At 36.6% G+C, this 21377-nt stretch overlaps 1 protein-coding gene across 2 annotated transcripts; it reads right to left on the bottom strand.

The window, feature by feature from the left end:
- Positions 1–16387: 16387 nt before the first annotated feature.
- LOC113310661 (uncharacterized RING finger protein P4H10.07-like) lies at positions 16388–20154 on the bottom strand. Of its 2 annotated transcripts, none has more exons than XM_026559396.1 (6): positions 20046–20154; positions 19899–19930; positions 19475–19562; positions 18327–18435; positions 17448–17646; positions 16388–16962 (listed from the first exon to the last, which is right to left on the bottom strand). In XM_026559396.1, exons 3-6 carry the CDS (start codon positions 19540–19542, stop codon positions 16640–16642), a joined length of 699 nt encoding a protein of 232 aa, XP_026415181.1. In that variant the 5' UTR covers positions 19543–19562; positions 19899–19930; positions 20046–20154; the 3' UTR covers positions 16388–16639. The 2 variants fall into 2 exon arrangements, with proteins under 2 accessions (XP_026415181.1, XP_026415182.1); XM_026559397.1 differs by having other exon boundaries at positions 16388–16956; positions 20046–20150.
- Positions 20155–21377: the final 1223 nt, after the last annotated feature.

Raw genomic sequence — 21377 nt, 5'->3', positions numbered from 1 at the left:
TGTGAGCGCTTACCTAGATAGGAAGTACCCACTCCCTACCAATGATATAACCTTCACCGAGGAAGACAAGGCGGTGAATAGTGACCATACACGACCTTTGTACCTACCGCCAAAGTGAGAAAAGACACTTTCAAACGAGCATTCATCGATACTGGCGCTTCACTCAACCTGATACCTTTACACATTCTGAGGAGCATAGGCGGGAAGGAGTCCGAAATCAAGAAATTTTAAACAAAGATCCAGGGGTTTGGCGGATTAAGCCAACACACAATCGGGACGATTAATCTCGAAGTTAAGGTTTGTCCGACAAATGCAATTGAGCCCTTTCATGTGATGGATGTGAACACGGCATATCATATCTTATTAGGGAGACCATGGCTGCACAAGCATGGAGTGGTGTCATCTACTTATCACCAGTGTATCAAATTTTTCCTCAAGGGAAACCAGAAGAGAGTCTGAGCCACTGAAAACCCTTTATCCGCTGACGAGGCGTGCTATGCAAAGGCGGCTTTCTTCGATGGGTTGAGTGAACCAAGCGAAGTAGTAACTCGCATCCATTTGATTCCAATCCCAGATTGGGACACGACTTATCAAGAAGGGAGATCCAGCCAAGGACGGAAAAAAGACTATGCAGAATCAGATAAACGACGCTTCTGGAAAGTATCCCGCCCGGATGCGCGCCATGTTTACCGATTAAAGCAATTAACCGGGGAGGCCTCGACAGCAGAAGTCAACCTCGAAGAGGCGATTGAAACTCTGAAGGTTGAGGATGCTCCCCACGTCTGGGAAAGGATGGTGAAGAATGCGCCGCCCAAACATGTAGTAGAAGCAACAAAAAGACTGAATTTGGGGACTGAAGAGGACCCGAAATGGATAGAGCTCAGGGCAGCCCTATCGGATGAAGAGAGTCGTGAGTTACACGAATTGCTGAAAGAATACAAGGATGTTTTTTCTTGGTCGTACGAAGATATGTCTAGTTTGAATCCCACCTTGGTATGTCATGAGCTAAAGATCAACCCAAGTAGCAGGCCAATAAGACAACCTCGACGCCAATTCCATTACGAAACCGAGGCGCAAATCAAAGACGAAGTAAAGAAGTTGCTAGAAGCAGGGTACATCAAACCCATAAACTACCCAACGTGGCTCGCAAACATTGTACCGGTTGGGAAAAGAATGGGACAATTCGTTGTTGTGTGGACTTCCGAGATTTGAATCACGCCTGCCCGAAGGATGAGTTCCCTCTCCCTAACATAGATATGACGGTGGATGCAACATGCAGATATGAGATGTATGCGTTCATGGACGGACAAAGTGGTTATAATCAAGTAAGAATGAAGGAAAGCGACGCTACCAAGACAGCATTCTCCACGCCATAGGAAACTTCTACTATGCCGTCATGCCTTTTGATTTGAAAAATGCTGGCACAACCTATCAACAGGCGATGACGTCAATTTTCCATGATATAAATCATGAGATTGTCGAGATCTATGTAAAAAACATCATTGTTAAGGCAAAAAAACGAGGAGAATTCGGCCAACACCTTCGTCGAGTCTTCCAGCGATGTCGGAATTTCAACCTAAAGATGAATCCAGCCAAATGCGTGTTTGGAGTCACTACAAGGAAGTTCTTGGGGTATCAGGTCACTAGTAAAGGGATTGAGGTTGATGCCGCTAAAGCCGAGGCCATTATCTTGATGTCGCCGCCTAAGAACAAAACAGAGCTCCAAAAGTTGATAGGAAAAGTCTCTTATGTAAGACGCTTCATCCCGGGGCTGGCGCAGACCCTAAACCACTTCTTCCCAATGCTTAAAAACTTGATAAGAAAAGTTCTTATTGTTTCAATTTAAGATTAAAGTGGAGTGTAGCAGTAACACTCTTTATGAAAGCTCATCTATCTGAATGAGGAAGTGGGGCCGCTTCCTATGAGAATATGAGCTTCGATTCTCTAGAGCATTCTGAAAAATAGGATATGTCCAGGGCCAGATTAGAAAAAATGGCACGAGCTTGGCAGCAACCTTGAAGATATCATCTGCGGTTGTTATCGCGAATTACATCAAACACTAGCAGTTCAAGACATCGCGTTCACTATCTCTAGCAAGTAGTTCTGATAATATTTCACTAAGCAAAGGTTCAAGACCTCATGGACACCTTTTCCTAAAATGGTATTTCCTGCGTTTTTTATTTGATTTTCGTTTTGATGGTTTTGGTATTACTGGAACTTAGGACCTATGGGTCATTAAGGGTTTACTAGTTCATGCGTTTTCACTTTTGGGGAAAGGAACCTTTAGTCTTACTTGTGAGGAACTAAAGCTGAAAAATATCTATAATATATGATTTTTGCAATCCATAGTATGAACCTGGAGTCAACGCAATTTAGTCTGAGAGAGGAAGTTGGAATGGCTAGTATAACTTCTACATGCACGATCCGTCGGTTTGTTCAGTCAGTTCGGTCGTAGGATTGGGGTGTTTATTTACCAAGACCTATTTGTGGTTTCATGTTTTATTGAGTTTTCATTCATGTGGGGGATTGTTGGAAAACGATTAATAAAAAATGATTTTTAAAGTTCTAATAAAAATTATACTTCATTGTTTTCTTTTGTGAATGAAAAACTTATTAGTCCCACATCGTTGAGTTTTCCATTTTTAGTAGTTTTAAGACTATATAAACTTTTTAGTCCCATATCACGGAATCTTTCTTCAAAAGTTGTATTTTTCCATTTTATAAACAAATTCTCTACTTTTGTAAAATCTATGTGAAAGGGGTTGCTCTATATTTTAGATGGACCGCCAAGGAAAAAAATATCTTATATTGTTTTCTCAAGCGTACGCGATCTTCCTTAAGGGTTTTTTTCGGAGTTGTCAAGCTCGAGATGAGCATCTACTACATATGCTAGTAGGAGGGTGTAGTAGGGTGTTTTATACTGGAGATATCTATCCTGTGAGGGCTATAACATCACTCTTGAGTGTAGTCCGGCACTAATGTCTTAAGGACAGCGTGTTGAACACTTGATTCAGTCTGTTTTTCTAACGTTTTTTTTTGTTGTTGTTGCGGAGATCTGGGGAGCTCGTCAGTTTCGTCAAATCAACCACTTCCATCATAAATGATTTAAATATCAATAACTTTGGCTTATTTGATTTTTCCTTGTTTTTGATTAATGCAGCCAATCTCTCGACCTCTAGTCAGAGCATTCCTGTGATTTCCCAGGGTAAACGCGGATATGCACATCTTGTTTACAACACATAAACACGTTAGACAGAAACTATTTCCTCAAAAAAAATTTGATTACTTACTGATCCTTTAGACCACGTCAAAACACATTAGTTTCCTTCCAAATCTTCAACATCTTAGATTTGTTAGTGGTTGTAAAATATATAACAACGGAATACAGAAATATATGCATTATTCACTAACATATATATACAATCCGGTTGTATAAGGTACACTTCATGTTTTCTTACCTAGTAGTTTGTCTCACATCTTGATCAACCTTTCAAGGATACCACCACTACGACTACTTATGTATCGTTACACAGTTACACCCAATTAACGCATACAGTAAAGAAACTTATTGTACTGTAAAAAAAAAGCCAAAGTAATCTCTGATTACCTCTTTTATCTAGATCACCGCTGCCTGAAATGGTCCATAATCTCATATCTCTGCGAACTCTCACAGTTGAGGATTATAGATCATAGATATCAGCACCTCCACCTATAGCGAATTCTTGACAAACTTGGTCAGAATCAAATTAATTAACATTATGTATGCTATCAGCACTGCGGTGCATCGAATTAAACAAGTCAAGGGGATTTCTTGATTTCTTTGACAAAGAAAAATCGAGCAATATGTTTTTTCAACAAAACTCAGCATCCCTTGAATCGCACACAAGCAATAATTTTTAACAAAAATTCAAAGTTCAAAATATGCATCAATGTCCAGCAAATTCTATATGTACGTTTGCAACCAAACTGGCCAAAAGGCCTTGAACACGTTAAGCATTCCTATGCCTAATAGCCCCCCACATTTAGATGATTTAAAATTAGTTAAGGCTTACCTCTTGCTTTGAGCTAGTGCATAGCAACAATGGGTACAACAACTAATCATCACAAAATGATCCTCATCTCTTTTCGTTGAAATTCTCAGCACAAAACATCACTTTAAAGGTGTACAAACTTACGAAACTTCTTAAAGACAATCATATAATTATAAAGCCTAACGTGAGTTCCCTAGCACCTTTGCATGAGGAGATGCATGGTGAATTAACCTACACGTACCGCCAGGTATATTTTCGCATAATGGAGGACTCACTTTCATTGGCACAATCTAGTATTCCAGTTCCCGCATCCATCTCCTCATCTTTGCACGCAATTTATTTACCTGACTAACAAGATCTTATGTGCTTTCCGATGTGGCACCTAGTATAGATTATACAAGCACAATTCAGGGATTCAACATAGAGATTAATTGTTAATTAAGCTGAAAAATCATCCAACAATTCATAAGGATAATTGTTGTTTCCAGCTTCAATAGTCCCAGGATACCGGTAGCCCGCACTACTACTGGGAACTGGATGCTCACCGTAACCTGCTTGAGTAGTCCCATATGGCACACGACCACCAACCTGACCACCTTGAGCATATCCAGGTGCTTCCTGAGCACCAGGTTGACTATAACCAGAATGGGCGCCTAGCTGAGCGTAAACATGAGGTGGTTGTTGCGTGTACTCATCATCAAAAGCAGCTGGTGTTGCACCGTATGGAGAATATGTTTGTTGTGATGGTCATTCTTATCACATCTATTCACTTAGGTAAGAGACATTCTCCACCATCCAACCCTTTCCAAACTGAGAATACTATTTCCGATGTATTGGAGCAACATTTCACTTATTTGTGTGAGAGACTAGAATCCGCAATACTATAATTTTCTTTTGAAGTAAATTCGCAAGGTATTCAATTATGAGAAACTGAAACAGAATTGTACCCCATAAGTACATTCAACCTCACAGAATTTCTTGTCCTCAACTCGTATCACATTTCCACTATGAGGAACACTGGGCCACCATTTGACCCTCTGATCGTCTTGTTTGTATGTCTGGCAAGGATTTATACAGACATATAAACTCTGCAAATTCAAACCAATCTTAGAGTAATAATCACCTATGGTATCTACTAAGTTTAGTACAGATTACTCCCTACTTGTTGCTTCATTCGATTATGGCAGTTGAATGAACACAAGGACTTACTCCTTTCGAAAACGCCGATTGGTTCCGGGATTCACTTGTCCGCTCTTTAGCATGCGTATATATCAAGTCGGAACATCGAAACCCTCGTGTAGATACTAGACCAGATGATGCTTGCTGCTGTCATATCTTTCTCCAAAGTATAAAGTTAAAACGTTGATTCACTTTTGAAGGTACCAGGCATGTGGTGGTAGCTTTCGGCTGACCAAAATTCGAACACCTTCAAACCATAATCAACCATTAGCTTGTAGGCATCAGCTTTGATTCCAGATCCAACAAAGATAAGATCGGTATCACTAAGAAAATACTTGAGTGATGCAGGAGCTCTTTGATCACACCACAAGAACTGGTATATGAGACAACTGCAGCACAACAACTTTTCTTCGTTTACTCTCCTTATTTCTTGCCAATCATCTCCATTGGATATCAAGACCCGCAAGGAGATTATCCAACCAATGGAAGAAACACAAGGTTCTATGTTCCCTGTACAAAACTTGTCATCTCTTTATATGTGTATCAAACTGGAACGTCAATACCCTTGTTGCCGTCATCACTTTCTACCATATTTTAGGTAGCTTTCTGCCGACCAAAAAATAGAACACAACTGATAGATGCAAGAACATTATCATATTCGCCCACCTGATAGTTAGATCATGAAACTGATCAGAAAATTGGCTTAAGAGCTTAACCAAACAACGTGAAATTTTTTGATGGTTTCAATTTTCAAATTTGTAAGAGGAAAAACCTTCTCACAGGTAAGGCCAAAACACCTACGTGACATAAAAGTTCAATCTTATCATATACCAACATGTTAGATAAAAAATTGTCGAAACAGAGATTCCGGAGAATGCTCGATCTCTATTAAACATCCTATCATTAATAAGGTGTTATTATCCACTGTATATAGATACCCGAAAAGTATCTTTTCTTTTTAGGGTTCAAAAAGTCCAACAGTACTCTTTACTAGTCCTCTTTACTAGTCCTAGTTATTAAACCCGATTCAACAATTTTAATTGTTATTATGATAAATATCTTGTCTTAAGATTGTTGGGGAATAACAATTAAAAATTAATCAAACAACTAAATAATATAAGAGGCACTTATTTGACTTTTCGTGTCTTCTCCTTAGTCAACTGTTAGTGTCTTGAACATCCTGCTAAACACCATAGAAAGAAGAAAATGGTAATGGTAGATTGAGGCGCATGTTCAACATACTGTCCTTAAGACAAAAATGCCCGGCTATACTCTGAAAAAGATAATGCTATAGCCCTACGGGTACATCTGTCTCCAACATACAACAATCTTAACAAGCTTGAATAACACATTCAAACTTATCCTTCTAGAACTTGACAGCGGAAAACTCACAAATCGTTAGCACTTAAAACCTCGTATCAAACATAGAAGACGAAGAAGAAGTTCTCTACACGCACGGCAAGAGAAGAAAAGTTCACATCACATAAAACCCTAAACCAAATCCAAAACATATAAGATAAACTTATCCTGTAAAAAACGAAAAAATAATTTTGGTAGGTGTTTTTGTTTTTGGAAAAACCGTTTTACTATTAATTTTTATTCACATAAAACTGTTTTTTTTTTTTACAACAGTTTATTCAAATTCAAAAAATATAAACTGCCTTCATCGGTCCGTCTAATCAGTAGACCGACATTGATCATGCTTTCGTCTATCAAAGGAATCTTAGGAATTAAACACCAATCCAAAATATATTATTTTGGAATAATCACTAAATAACACTTGGTAGACAAAAGTAACAGGGATCTAAGAACTGAACTATGATGTTCTGACAGTATCCTCATATACAAGGCAATTAAGAATACATTTCTTTCAATGATCCTGATTACTGGCAATTAAGCATCCGTCCCTGTAAACACTTCATAGTTACTGGCTTACCACACGCTAGAAATAAAGTGTGGTTAAACAGTCTGAAAGAGTTTCACTGTAGTCGAGTCACTTACTAATGGATGGCAAACCAAAATCCATTTCTATACTGAATGAATGTTGAACATTAACGTATATACACGTACTCGACAAGCATTGCAATAAGCCTTAAACGTATGCAACAACACAGTAGTTTCCAAGAGCAGAAATTTGAGACATGATCAAATGAGACAATGATACATTTCAAATTTGCAGTTCACATGGTCGTTATTCTGATGAAAACACATTAATTTACGGAGCCCGTTTAGTTTCCAAAATCATTATAATTCTTTATCAGAAAGAAACTTGAATCAATGCAGCTGTAAAATAAAACTCAAAGAAAATGTTATAAAATAAATTTCTAGAAAGCTTAAGGAAACACTCAAATTAACAAAAACAGAGGACAGAGTCACGTGTTCAACACGCTGTCCTTAACACGATAGTTGACCGGTACGTCTCAAAAATGAGTGATGCCTATACCATGTGGTCAAGTCGTATCCAGGATAAAACTGTCTGATGCAAGTACTGTTAGCACTACAATACTTGCCCACTCTTATGAACTCAACAACAATTGCACAGAAGAAAAAAAAGAGACCACACAGATGGAGAGAGACGAAAAGAAGAGGATAGTAACTCTTCTGGACACAAATTGGAATGAAGAAGTCGAATTCTTTTTTATAGGCAAACGGAGAGGGTGAAATCAATGCACACTAATGAGCGAAATAATGTTGCATGATGTCGACATAATTTGGTCATAAAAACAGTCAAAAACTGTAAGAAAATTTTTGTCATCCATGCACATAAAGCCCTTTAAGAAATATTTTTGTTAAGAAAATAAATTACACCAGGTCACACCCCTACAATTAAGACAGAATTTAAGTTGTTTTTCAAAATGTTTAGCAAATAAATTTTTCCAAAAAAATTAAACTTGGTTGACTAGCCCACATGTTCCACCCACATTGTTTTATTAACTATTTATAAAGGAATAGCTATACAGTGGAACTCCTTTTTAATCATATTCAATGTGGGACTAAAGATTCTCTTTCATTCGTTCATAAGAAAATAAGTAAGTGCTGTCAGAGACCCAAAAGTTGTAAGTTCCATTCCCATAAAGGCCATGAGACCAGAACAATAGGCTCATTTTTTTCCAACAGAATCTCCCATACGTTTCAGGTTATACCCATGCAAATTCTCTAATATGCCACTAGTGTCTCAGCAGTTAATGTTTCCACTACTTACGAAACAACTAATCTTTGTGGACAAAATAGTTTTGTCAGAACTATTTTTCCTTGCACATTATAGCAAAGTTCTTAGTGGATTATCAGTGTGTTCACACCATCATCAATGAACAATCTTCAGATTGCACGAAAGAACACGTCCCAGTCACCACAAGGGTCGTGACTTTTCATATTTTTACCTTTCAAAAATGAAAAACCAAAATTAAGGATCAAAACATTCCAAGAACACAAAACCCATTCACAAACCCAACTACAATGGATACAATTACGATGGCGAAGGCAGTATCACCCTGTCACCAGTTAGTTTAAACTAGAACGTACAGCCACCAGAAACTTAGAATGGTTCCCTGTTTCTAAATACCAAATTTTTAATCAGAGTTATACCGACTCAGTGCGTTATCATGGCACTTATCGTGATCAGCCATGAAACAGGTTACCACTTGAACGGAATCCCTACATGGTGTCATGAAATTAAATCTTGAGTTTAAACAAACCCGTGAGATTGAAACTGGAATAGAGGACCACTAAATGATTAAAATAGTCTGAATGACAAGAAGAGATAACACAAACCGAATGCATTTTTTTTATATATTTATTTTATCAAGTCTGCAATCCATTCAAAGCCAACTTGTCCTTATTCTCACCAGTTACGTTAATTGAAGTACTTGTTCAAATTGACGAACACCTGTACTACAGAAACTGCAGAGAAAATTGTAAGCCGAACATTAAAGAACTAATTTTATCTACTGCAAGTGCCTCATTATATGAGTGCCCAAGTTCGTCAGCTGTTGCTGTCTGATGCGCATCCACGGGTCTAAGATCATGGGAAAAAACCTAATGGAAAACAAACGTCAAAGCAAATAAGTATTGCAGAAAATTCAAATGTCACTCAAAAATAAAATAATAAGTAATGAAAGAAATAGCGTATCTTAAGTTCATCCAGTTTTCTTTCAAGATCAAGCTTTTCTGTTAATAGATGATATGATCCCACGAGAATCTCAGAGATCAGTGTACATTCCAATTCCTCTACAGATTTATATTCACAAAATTGGTTAAAAAAACCAAAATCAACAATTCCTGGGTGAAATGGACAGTTAGATTTTGATACTGTTCAAATGGCCAAAAATGTAAAAATAGGCAGGATGTAACCAATTTCATCATGCCTATTTTTAAATATTTTTTCTTATTTTTAATTTAAACAGGATGTATCCAGTTTATCCTTGCTATTTTTAAATTTAAGCTAGGATGAAACTTAAGCCAGTTTCATCCTAGTTTCATCCTTACTCTTTTTTTTTGGCCATTTCACCCAAACTATTTTTTACCCGTCCATTTGAACCGTGATTTAAAAATATTTGGACAAATGACCCATTTTCCGATTTATATTCAGGAGACACCGACTGACAGCTTGTTTGTTTGCAGCTGACTCGGCGTCTGGGTATGAGTCAACCCCTGACTCGCGCTGAGTCAGCAGTCAGACTGTTTGTTTTGCATTTTCTATAACCCCTGACTCACAAGCTGACTCGCTGCCAACCCCTGACTCGGGACCTATAGAGTCAGGTGTGAAGATGCCACTGACTCAGTCACTCAAACCACCGAGTCGCAAGAATATACAAAAATACCCTTCATCCTTTAAATCAGAGATTTCTTTCATTTTTCTTTTCCTCGTTTCTTCCGTCAAGTTTTTCCATCGAGAGCAGAAATGGAAGATTGGGGAAAAACCTAGATCTCCTTCTCAGAGAGTTATATTCTTCATCCCTCTCTTAATAGATCTACTAGTTTCTTACTGATCGTTTGCTTCATCACTCGCAACTAATTTCTCAACTTATCACTTTCAACTCATCAGCTTGTTTTAGAAGAATCGACATCAGGTATAATTTCACATCCATATATTTTCTATCATTTTCATACGGGTTTTTGATGATTTTGGAATATTGGGTTTCTTTTTTGATATGCTAATTTTGAGTATTTGATGGTTGTTTTTGTTAGCTTTTTGCTGTTTGTGAAAATGTCAAAGAGAGAACTGTTTTACTTGATCATTATGCATGATAGAATATGTCATCTTATATGGATTTTGATGTCATGTCCTACCTCTCAAAGATTATTGAGAGTTTTGAGTCAAGATCAGTTAGCTTAACCAGAAATTGTTGATGTCATTTTTTATGACTTCCATTATTGGATTTGTTACATTTATATATCTAGTTATAAGTTAAAAGCAATTGGAGTAGTATTTGCTATATTATTTATTTGATATACAGGTGTATATGGAATTGAATGAGTGAAAAACTCTAAAATATACATGTTTGTGTTTCGCGGTAACATAAAAGAACATTTTAATTTGTTGCTACATAGTATTTGGCTTCGTGCATAAACACAATATAACATCTAATTGTTGTGTCAATGATATCTAAGAAAGGGTGCTGGGTAAAGGTCTGCTAAAACCTTTTTTTCTTTTTGTCATGTCAGTTTCTTCATACATTTTCAAGCTAGTGATTTCAGTAGGCATGTCAAAGTAGGAAGGAAAAACTGAGTTAATGGTCAGCAGTTGTGATTTTAGTTGCATTCTTTTGGCGAATCTCTCTTTTGATATTAGGACAGTAATGAGGATCTGGTGCCAACCATTGCTTTTACTTTTCGCTGTCAAATATTTTATCTTCATTTTAAACCCGTATATCCTGAATGCATAAAGATCATGCCTAGTGGTAAATTACTTTGTATGGTAATTCTCAAAAGTTAGCACACTCTTTTTGTTTCAAATTACCTACGTCTTGTATTTGTTTTACTTTATGCTAGTTCTCTATGGAGAAAAAGGAAGATGAGAAAGCAAATAAGATAACTTTTAGGAGCGTCCCAGAATTTAGAGGGCTATTTATTGACCAGTGTTTGGCACAAGCTACTGAGTATGGATTTTCTGGAACTTGTTTGAAGCAAACTTCGTGGAGAAATTTGTGCAAGTTCTTTTCTGAGAAGTATGACTGCACCATCACACAAAAAAAGTTGAGAAACCACAGGGATTACTTGCGAACCCAATATGTCACTTGGTCCCGTCTCTTAGCAAGAACCGGCCATGGGAATAACGCGGAGACGAACACATTTGATTGGAGCGAAGAGCAATGGATTGAATTAGACAAGGTAAGAGACTATTTCAGTTTTGTTTGGACTTTATGATTGAATTAAATTTATGCTTGTAAGCCCTGGTCTGGCTTAGTTCTATCGTTGTTTTTCTTTAAATGCCGCTCTGCCATCAGGTTAAGCCAGTTAAGGCAATGTGTTTTGGCTTTAGGGCCAGTTAGCCACTTCAATTAGACCAATTAGTTGTTAGTTCTCTTGCTTTAAGTCTAAATTAAAATTATACCTTGTCCTGTGATTTTAGGTTTATGTGCTCCTTTAGATCATCAATAACAAGGGTATATCCATATATGTGAAAAGGTCTAATGTTTAAGGGGCTTTGCTTGGTACTAATTTTATTTTGTGCATCTTCCGTGTTAAATGTTTCCATAATCTTAATGAACCGGTAATGTTCTGTTTGGTGCATCTAATTATAACTTTGATTGTATAAACATCTGAACATATTTATTGATTTTTACTTTCTAATTGATGCAGACAATCAAAAACGCTAGTCAATTCAAGAACAAGGGGCTGGAAGATGCAGAGAAGTTGCAAAATTTATTTGATGGGAAATTCTCCACTAGAGCTAATAGAGATACGCCAGGAAGAGTGGAACCTCCTTGTTCAGCTGGAACTTCTACAACTGCAGGGGTTTCAAATAATGGATCTGAATCTCGTACAAGTCATGGAAAAGAAAAAAATCATGAGGATGACAACGAGGTTGATTCTAGTCTCGATGCAAAGGGGAGTGGCAGGAAAAGGAAGAAGGAAATGGAGGAAGAATCAAGTGATCTATTAACTGAGAAAGTTTGTTCTATTGTAACATCGATGGAGACTCATCTTCAACATAAGAAATTTGCTCTAGAAAAGGATAGCGCAGCCAAATTCATGAAAGCTTTGGATAATTTACTTGAGACTGATTGCATCACAATGGATGAGTATTTGAGCATAACTCTAAAAGCTTCAGAGATGCCTGGTTGGTAGAAATTGTTTGTCAGTTTGAAAAGAGATGAGCGTCGTGTTGCCTTTGTACACAAATTTTTAAAAGAACGTTGAGAAATCTTGAATACTCATCTACTGAGATGTTGAGAAATTAAGAAATAGTTAGAGATGTTAGGGTTGCAAAACATTCGTGTTTGTTACTTACGTACTCGAGTTTTATTTTATGTTGAATGTTGAATGAGTATTTATTGAAGTTAATGGATGAATCAGTATTATTTGTGCTTATTTGTGCTTAATGAGTGAATGTTTAATGAATGAATCCGTATTTTCTTATTGGTTACATTCAATTGCTTGCTGGTTATTTTCTTATTTATGCTTTTAACCTTTTGCTTTCATTTCATTGCAGATTGAAAGGCTACAAGGAAGAGGGTTTAGAGAATGGGAGAACTTAAATACAGGCAAGTACTCATTTTCTTATATAGGTTTGTGAATGAATGCTTGTATTGTATTGAAATTGAGTTTGCTGGATTCCTTAAAAGTATATGTGCAATTGGGTATTGGGTATTGTTTGAGTACACCAATCTCTACTAAATATTGTATTGAAATTGAGTTTCATTCATCTACTTGAGTACACCAATCTCTACTAAATATTGTATTGAAATTGATTTTCTTTCATCTACTTGGTCTTTTCAGGAAAATGAAAACGTTATTATCTCAACTAGTAGTTTTATGCTTGTTAGTGAAGAAACTTAAGAAGGATAAACGACGTGTACACCCGAAGTACAAGAAGTCAATTTTAACGGGAAAGGCTTTCACCCAAGACCTGTTAGATGGAAATCCGAAGAATATGTACAACCTATTGAGAATGAGTAAGGTTCCTTTTACCCTATTATGCAATGAGTTCCGAGCCAAAGGACTTTTAGAGGATAGTAAATATATAGAAGTAGAGGAGAAGATGGAAATGTTCTTATATACAATTGGGCACAACCGTAGGAATCGTGTAATTTTGTATCACTTTCAACATTCGGGTGAAACGGTTAGTAAGTATTTTCATGAAGTGTTGGGTGCTATGAAGATTTGTTCTGCTGAAGTTTTAGTTCCTCCATCTAATGTATTTGACAAGCTAGCTATAACTAAAAGGCATAAACATCTCAGAGAAGGTGCTTTCAAAGGTGTTGTTGGTGCATTGGATGGCACTCTAATTAGTGCGAGCATTCCAGTCGAGAAGCAAACACCGTATAGAGGAAGGGGAAGAGGAGAATGTACCCAAAACGTGCTTGCGATATGTGATTGGGATATGTATTTTTTGTACGTAGTGGTTGGATGGGAAGGCACTGCTCATGACTCGAGAGTGTTGACCGAGGCAGTGCGTGATCCATATTTCAAGTTTCCTTTACCTCCACCAGGTAATATATCTATTTGAAGTCCCATTTTTCTGCATTGGGTTTGTTTTCTTTACTCAATTTTATTTAGATTCTTGTGCACCGCGTTCTTATATATTTGAATTGTAGGAAAAATAAATTGTGCTGCCATTATAACTAGGAAATTGATCACAATACCGAACTCTACTTAGGAATTAAGATCATTCTTTTTGGGTTTGGCATAGATTGGATTGTTCGAATTCAGTAAACATTACATTGGCCATGCCATGAATAAGTTAATATGAGGGTGTGATGTCATGGTTCCCCTCTTTTGCCACATAATATTGCTCAATGTAGTTGACAGGGATTCTTGTTTTACACTTTGGTCATTCGCATTGTCATACCTTATTGATTTACGCTTCAGTTTCATTTTTCTTTCCTTACTTTGGACTATCATATATGTTACCTCTTGCTGCAGTTTCATCAGCATGACTTCATAATGTTTTTGTTGAAAATTTGCAGACAAATACTATCTATGTGATGTTGCGTACTCTCATACACAAGGGTTTATGTGTCTGTATCGCAACATAAGGTATTGGATAGGTGATTACCGAAGAGTACCTCCAACGGCAAAAGAGGAGAAGTTTAATCAAGCCCATGCTCGATTGAGGAATGTGATTGAGAGAGCATTCGGAGTATTGAAAGTAAGATTTCCCGTCTTAAGTAAAATGCCTTCTTACTCATTTGAGACTCAAAGAGATATCGTTATTGCTTGCATGTCAATACAAAAATTTTTACGTCGTAATGCATTGGATGATTGGCTATTTAAAGAATATGAGAATGAGACATTTGATATGAATGAGACACAGGTGGAAGTCGGAGTGGAAGCGGAAACGGAAGAAAATGCACCTCGTCTGTTTGGACGACAAGAGCAGATATATATGAACAACTTACGTGATGAGATAGCTAGTCTCCTTTAGATTTTGTTGCTTCTTTTATGTTTGTAGGACTTTAATCTTTAGACTTTATTGTTTTATGATGCTTAATATGTTTAATTCCATCGAAAAGGGAAGTTGTTTAGACTGGAATGGAACAGTTTGTGATGTTTCAGTAGTGATAAATGTTATGGTTTGAAATGTGCACAAGGGCATTTGCTGTCCAAAAAAATCCAGTCAGCTGAGTCAGATCTGACTCGCAAAACAAACATATTTTCTGACCCGGACCTTAGTCAGTCAGATCCAGATGAGTCAGGTGATTTCACTCAGATCCAGACGACTCAGATCCCGATGACTTAGATGAGTCATCTGCAAACAAACAAGGTGTGAGAGTCCATAGTGATAATTGGTACCTACCACAACAATGAAACGTAAGTAAAAGCTCTAAGAAATAAGAAATCAAAAAAAAAAAAAAAACTAGGTTTACATAATAATATTAATATAAAATCAGTCAAAAAAGAAATCTTCAAAACCGTAAATTACATAACGATGTAAACAAAAATTTCGTCACTAACTATCCAGAAAGTTCATGCCTAACCCACACCATCAGTATAACGGGTGGAAATTATGATGACGAACAATCAAAAATTTCATTCCCAAAAATTTAAACGAAAATTTAGAACAGTATAATTTGGAATCGTTGAATGCAAAAACATATCCAGATGGCTCATAACAATAACACTTTCAGCTTGCCGCACTGTTCATTAGTTGTCAATATCCAGGTGGGTTCGGCTGATATATGAAGCCGAACATATTCCAGACTCGCCGAACCTTAGTGAAAAACAACAAAACTTTTTATGATTTTAAGCTACAAAAGTGAAATTAAACATAAGATAGAAGTGTACCTTCCTCATCCATTTAATCAAATACAAGTTTTTTTCTCATTTTCCCCTTCTCCTTCTCCAAAAAAATCTAACTAAATAATCTTAAAACTAATCACTAATCAGAATTATTTTAACTAATCATTTGTATTAACACTAATCCTAAAAAGGAAGATTTGTTATTAAAAAAAATTGGTTAAGGGGATTTCTGATTTTGTTATTTCACATCCTTTTTGTCTTTATTAGGTATGCCTAATAAGATTTTGGTATGCCCAAAATCAGGATTCGATGAATAAGGGTCCGGATTTCTTCGATTAGAGTACCGTCCAACTTTTAGCCACTCGTTTTAGGGAAGTTATTCAATGTTGACCGGGGTCTATTCCATGATATAGATCCAACGGCGGGGAGAGTCTCGAGTCCGTTACCAGGATAGGTAGTGAGTGTGGGTTGGGGTGGTGGAGAAGGGACCTTTCCCTCACACGGATGGATCGTGACTCCGAATTCTCGATTTGGACCTAATTGAATTGTGTAATTGGGATTACAACCATCACAAAATATAGCACGATATCGTTGCAAGATTTCAGTACCTGAGGGATAAGATATCAAAATTCAATAACCAACAATTGATTCAGTTTGGGAAAGATTCAAGTACAGGTTTGACAAGTTACCGGACCTAAATAGAAACGCACAGATGAAAAGTAAATGTACATCAATCCAAGTGGTTTGCAGTGGATGGGTCGGGGACTCGGGATGGTGTAATTAGTTGCTGACATTCTGTAGGAAGGAAATAAAATTACAATCTATGAATTCCTACAGTACTGCTTGAAGTGGATAATCAATACCGTCCTATATGCTAACTTGACTCCCAATTCTAGACACCGCATCATACACAACGCTAACCAGCTTCAATATTATGTATTCTTACAAATTCAAGTTCTTATACAATTCACAAAGTTCCCAATTCATAAACCATATTTTCATGCGTCTCATTGGAAGTGAACACTTCAGAGATCTGCTCTACAATATGGGCATGAGAATCGTTGCTTATCAATCCACATATCCAAACACCCTTTGTGAAACACATGAGAGCAACTAGACAGCTCTCTAATCTCGTCAGTTGTCTTCAAACAGTCCAAGCATACAGGGCAAATCGAATCCGCTTCCTCAACCTTCTTCCCAGATTTCCCAAGGAAGTCACCAAATTCCATTACTGATAACTTCCTTTTTACTGATTCTGGTTCAAGGATGCCGGCCTTTCTTTTTTTACTTGTTGGCGTTTCAGTAAACTGTCCCGGAACATAGAAAAGAAATGGGAGGCGTCCTGCATCTTAGACAAGCCATATGAGTATAGTTAAGGGTTCTTTGTTTTTGTTTGGATTTCTCATACACAACAAAACCCATCACATTGAAGTTCAACAAAGCCAAACCCGACAAATGCATTCAACAGTTTACCAATATCCCGTATGTATACTTTCCCCAATGAAGATAAGGATTCTAGTTGCATAGATTCTCAAGTTTCTAGTGAACCATGCTCAGGGCGTTATTTAGCTGACTTGTGTGGTTTACTCATATGTGTGCCACTTTCTCTAAATCATTGGGTGGAAACACAGAAAATGCTTAAATAAACACAAAGATTAAGCTAACAAAATAAATATGATAATTATGATAGAGGGGTGACATCTATCAAATAAACAAGTAAAACATTTGAAGCGGTTAAAATTTCAATTTTTGATCTTTTCTTTGGATACAAGGTTATAACTTCTTTGTTTAGACTGTGGATAAAATAGGTAGACAGCTGATGCGATGTTTTACCTGATCTAGTGACGCGACTTTCATTTGAATCAGTAGTAGTAGTATTAGTAGCAGCGGCAGCAGTGGCAGCCGTTGCTACTGTAGTGGCGGATGTAGAAGCAGAAGCAGCGGTAGTAGTAGTAGCAGTGGAAGAGTTAACTCGGAAGCTTCGAGAGCTTGCAGTCAGCATCTTCAAGCTTATTCTCCGTAGGTAATCTGACTGAAAATCTTAAAGATTCTTGTATTAAACACAGAGCCTAAATGGTTCGGGAAACAATACTAAAAGTACTATTACTGAAGCCACAAGGAGGTTATAATATAAAAACAGCAAACTATTATGCAGGGTAAGTATGAGATGAAAAGAGATGCTTATATCCTGCTGGTCTTTATTTGTTGATAATTTATCAAGCCTTCAAGTAGTTCATATTATCATTATAGTTCTACATAGTTGAATAACACCAGAATAGAAAGGTACGCAAAGGGTATTCAGGAGGTTTGTCTAATTTTTTAATTCAAGTGGTTGGAACCTTCTTTTCACTATTAGTTCGACACAATTTCATTAATATAAAAGCGAAGGACGCTGTGTATGGATTGTATAATTAGATCAAGTTGTTGGGAACGGGCTGAACCAATGAACTAATAGGTGATGCAATATTTCATTTTTTCAGTTACTCTTGGTTTTAAAGAGTAATATACCCGAATTCTGCTACTTTCTATAGTAATTTGTATGATAGTCTCTAGGTCTGACGATTTGTACCTATCTGTCAATCTAACATGCCTAATTAAAAGTGCCCCCTTCTCAAATGCCAAATTCTTCTAGGGTTTCTACATTGATTTCAGGAGATGACAAATTCCAGGAACAGAAATACACAAAGATTATCAGTCAAGTAAAACATATACCTGACTTGTGGCAGAGTTGTACACATTACCCTCGAATCGTCTAGCAATCGACTCTACTGCATGAAATTCCTCAGGGCGATGAGGAGCAACCCTCTTAAGAGTTTCAAGTCTACATGCCAAGCAGTAATGTGCACCGAATCAAATTAGAATACATATGCAGCAAGTAATTAACACTAACAGACATCTGAAACATAAGTAAAGCAAATAATAATATGAAATTCAGCGCACAAAATTTAGACTTGCATAGAATCTATTGGCTGTAAACCACTGGAAGGTTAACAGAAAATTGCAAAGCAGGGTCTGAGTGGAACAAATATGTAATTTAGTTAACGGAAAAGATTATGAAGATCGCGAGAAATAAAAGGTATTATGGTACTAAATAAACTTAAGTGTAATCTCTCACTTGTAACTTTGATCTGATAAGCAAAACATGAAACCCTATATAACAAACTTTACAAGTCATTGAACTGTCTCTTGATATTTACAAGTACCAAGCAAATTAAGTACAAATTTATGTTAATCCCAAAACGATTGACATGAAACTGATAGAAGAATTCACTGGTTCAACTATCACATATAATGCTCCAGCGAACTATGGAACAAATTATTGCACTCGTCTAACATATACCTCTGCTGTACTGATCACCACGAAAAAGGGAATTCGAATGTGAACTTCAAAGAATGATACATCAACTTAAGATGATACACCATCGTCTCGTTACTTATTTCTGTGACAAGTGTTCCACTATGTGATTCTATCAAGTTCACTATACTAAAACATTCTTGCCAAAACTGGAATACATCTTCAAACATAACGTACAGGATTCAACTTAAAGAGAGATACAGGAATTGTTACGCTGTTGCAGATACGGATATTCCCAATATTTGTAATACAATTATGGTTTTCATATACTAATAAACTATTCCATATTAGTCTAGTTAACTATTCATCTAGCCCGGTAAATTCGTGGAACTGGTTCACATCATTGTAAGTGACAAAGTTACATCCCTTATTCAATAAAACCAATTATAGCAAATATACAGCAAAAACACTTATAAAGACTGCATATACAGCAAGATCAAAACTTATTCCACCATTCATTCTACGCATCAGAAGTAGATAATAACAAAGCTTAAGAACAACTTACATTTTTCCTAAAATCCTCTCTCTAGAGCTAGCACTTAAGTGAGTTCTCCAATCATCATCAACATCCATGTTGAAAAAAATCACTTCCCCTGGAAATTCACAAGAAAGATGTTAAAAAGGGCATCACAATTTGTCAAACTCAAAAACTGTCAATAATACCAAAATTCTCATGTTTACCTCAATTATAAACACATTTATTATCAATCAATCAACAAATTAGGGCAAATCCATCAAAACCTAGACTCATACAGGCTACAGCACAAACAATAAAATTGTAACCTAGCAGGAATTGTCTTCCAAATCGAGCAAATTTGATAGAATCAGGTGAAGAAAAACTTTTAAGTGATGAAAATTAGTGGAAGGAAGTAACAGATCAGTAGAAAATCGCTGAAGAAAAACTCTTATATAATTTCAAAATCACTCACTTGCGATCTGTGCTTCCTCGCTCTCCCAATTTCTAATTAGAACAGAAAGAAGAAGAGATGAATTAGTCGAATGTAATAGTACAAACCAAAAGAATATCTGAAGAAGAAGAAGAAGAGGGAGGAGGAGGAGGAAAGAAAATCATTTACCAGGAGATTTCGAAGTCTGATTAGAGTTTCTGCAATTTGGGATTTATTTATTTGTAAGATTTTCTAAATATCCTACGGTTCAGAATACTGAGGTTACCCCATAGTGGATAGAACCGACCGTTTGTCTCCCTCGAATAAATTACGTCTCTCCGCCGTTACGCGTTTTTATCCGAGTGGACGAATTTTAAAGTGACCACATTTTTGATGAGGGCAGTTCCGGATTTAGATGTGACGGATCTGTAATGAACCAAACTGATCACAAAAAGGTTGAACGGACCGTCAAAAAAAACAATAAAGACCACCGCATGCGCAATTTCTTTACATTCGTTGAGGCTGCTCATGGGCCGGCATTGTCCGAACTTTTTAGAAACCCGGTACTTGTACTTCTTGTTGACTGGTTCTCTACTGTAAGTACTTGTATTTGTACTTGTACATATACCAGTAAGACCGGTCTGGTTCCAATCCGATATTGGATTTTTGCCTATTATAATTATAAGTTTATAATAATTAACTAAGTTTATCATGATCAAGTATACAGTCTCTTCACTGATCAAGTTCAATAAAACCACATATGGTGTAACCTTCTATCAAAACCACGGCCTCAAGATCTTGTAATCTTCGCGGTAATCACAAATCTCTAAAACAAAACACTAATTTACTGAATCAAATAAAATACCGAAATCATCTAAATCCAAAAGAAAAATAGTTAAATAAAATCCTAGTTTAGTCAATCAATTAGACAAAACCTGGTTTACTGATTCATATCAAAATCCCAATTTCACTAGATCCAAACATAATTTCTGAAAAACCCGTACTTATTTCATGAAAACATTTCAATATGAGTTTATACCTACATTCACAATAAATTCAAACTCAATCTGTTGGCTTTAACACTTGCATCCAACCCATCAGAATTTTGGTTTCTTCTCGGCATCAAATATTCTCATTCTTGACCACAATCTCTATCTCCTGTTGAATTTCTGTAATAGCTCCACCATCTTCTCCTTAATCAGATTCAAACATGCAATTAAACATATTAATTGAACATGCATTTAATCATTAAGAACCCTAACTTAGTCAAACAAATTTGAAATTACCCAAAACCAAATGAATGAATTACATGTTTTGGACTTGTTCTTAGTAATTGATGGTGGTGGCAGCAGTGGTGGTGGTGGTGGCGAATCTGATAGAGACTCAGAGTCAGAGATGGTGAAAAAGAAGAAGAAGAAGAAGATGTGAACGATGGTATTTATGTTCTCCAGTTCTGAGAAAAAAAGAACAAGAATGAGTGATAAATAGTCGATACTTGGAAGATAAGATGACTATCAATAC

Source organism: Papaver somniferum, chromosome 9 (genome assembly GCF_003573695.1).
Source record: "Papaver somniferum cultivar HN1 chromosome 9, ASM357369v1, whole genome shotgun sequence".
In the NCBI taxonomy this organism is placed as follows: Eukaryota; Viridiplantae; Streptophyta; class Magnoliopsida; order Ranunculales; family Papaveraceae; genus Papaver; species Papaver somniferum.
The sequence above is the reverse complement of the archived record's forward strand: the minus strand, read 5'-3'. Positions and strand labels throughout refer to the sequence as shown.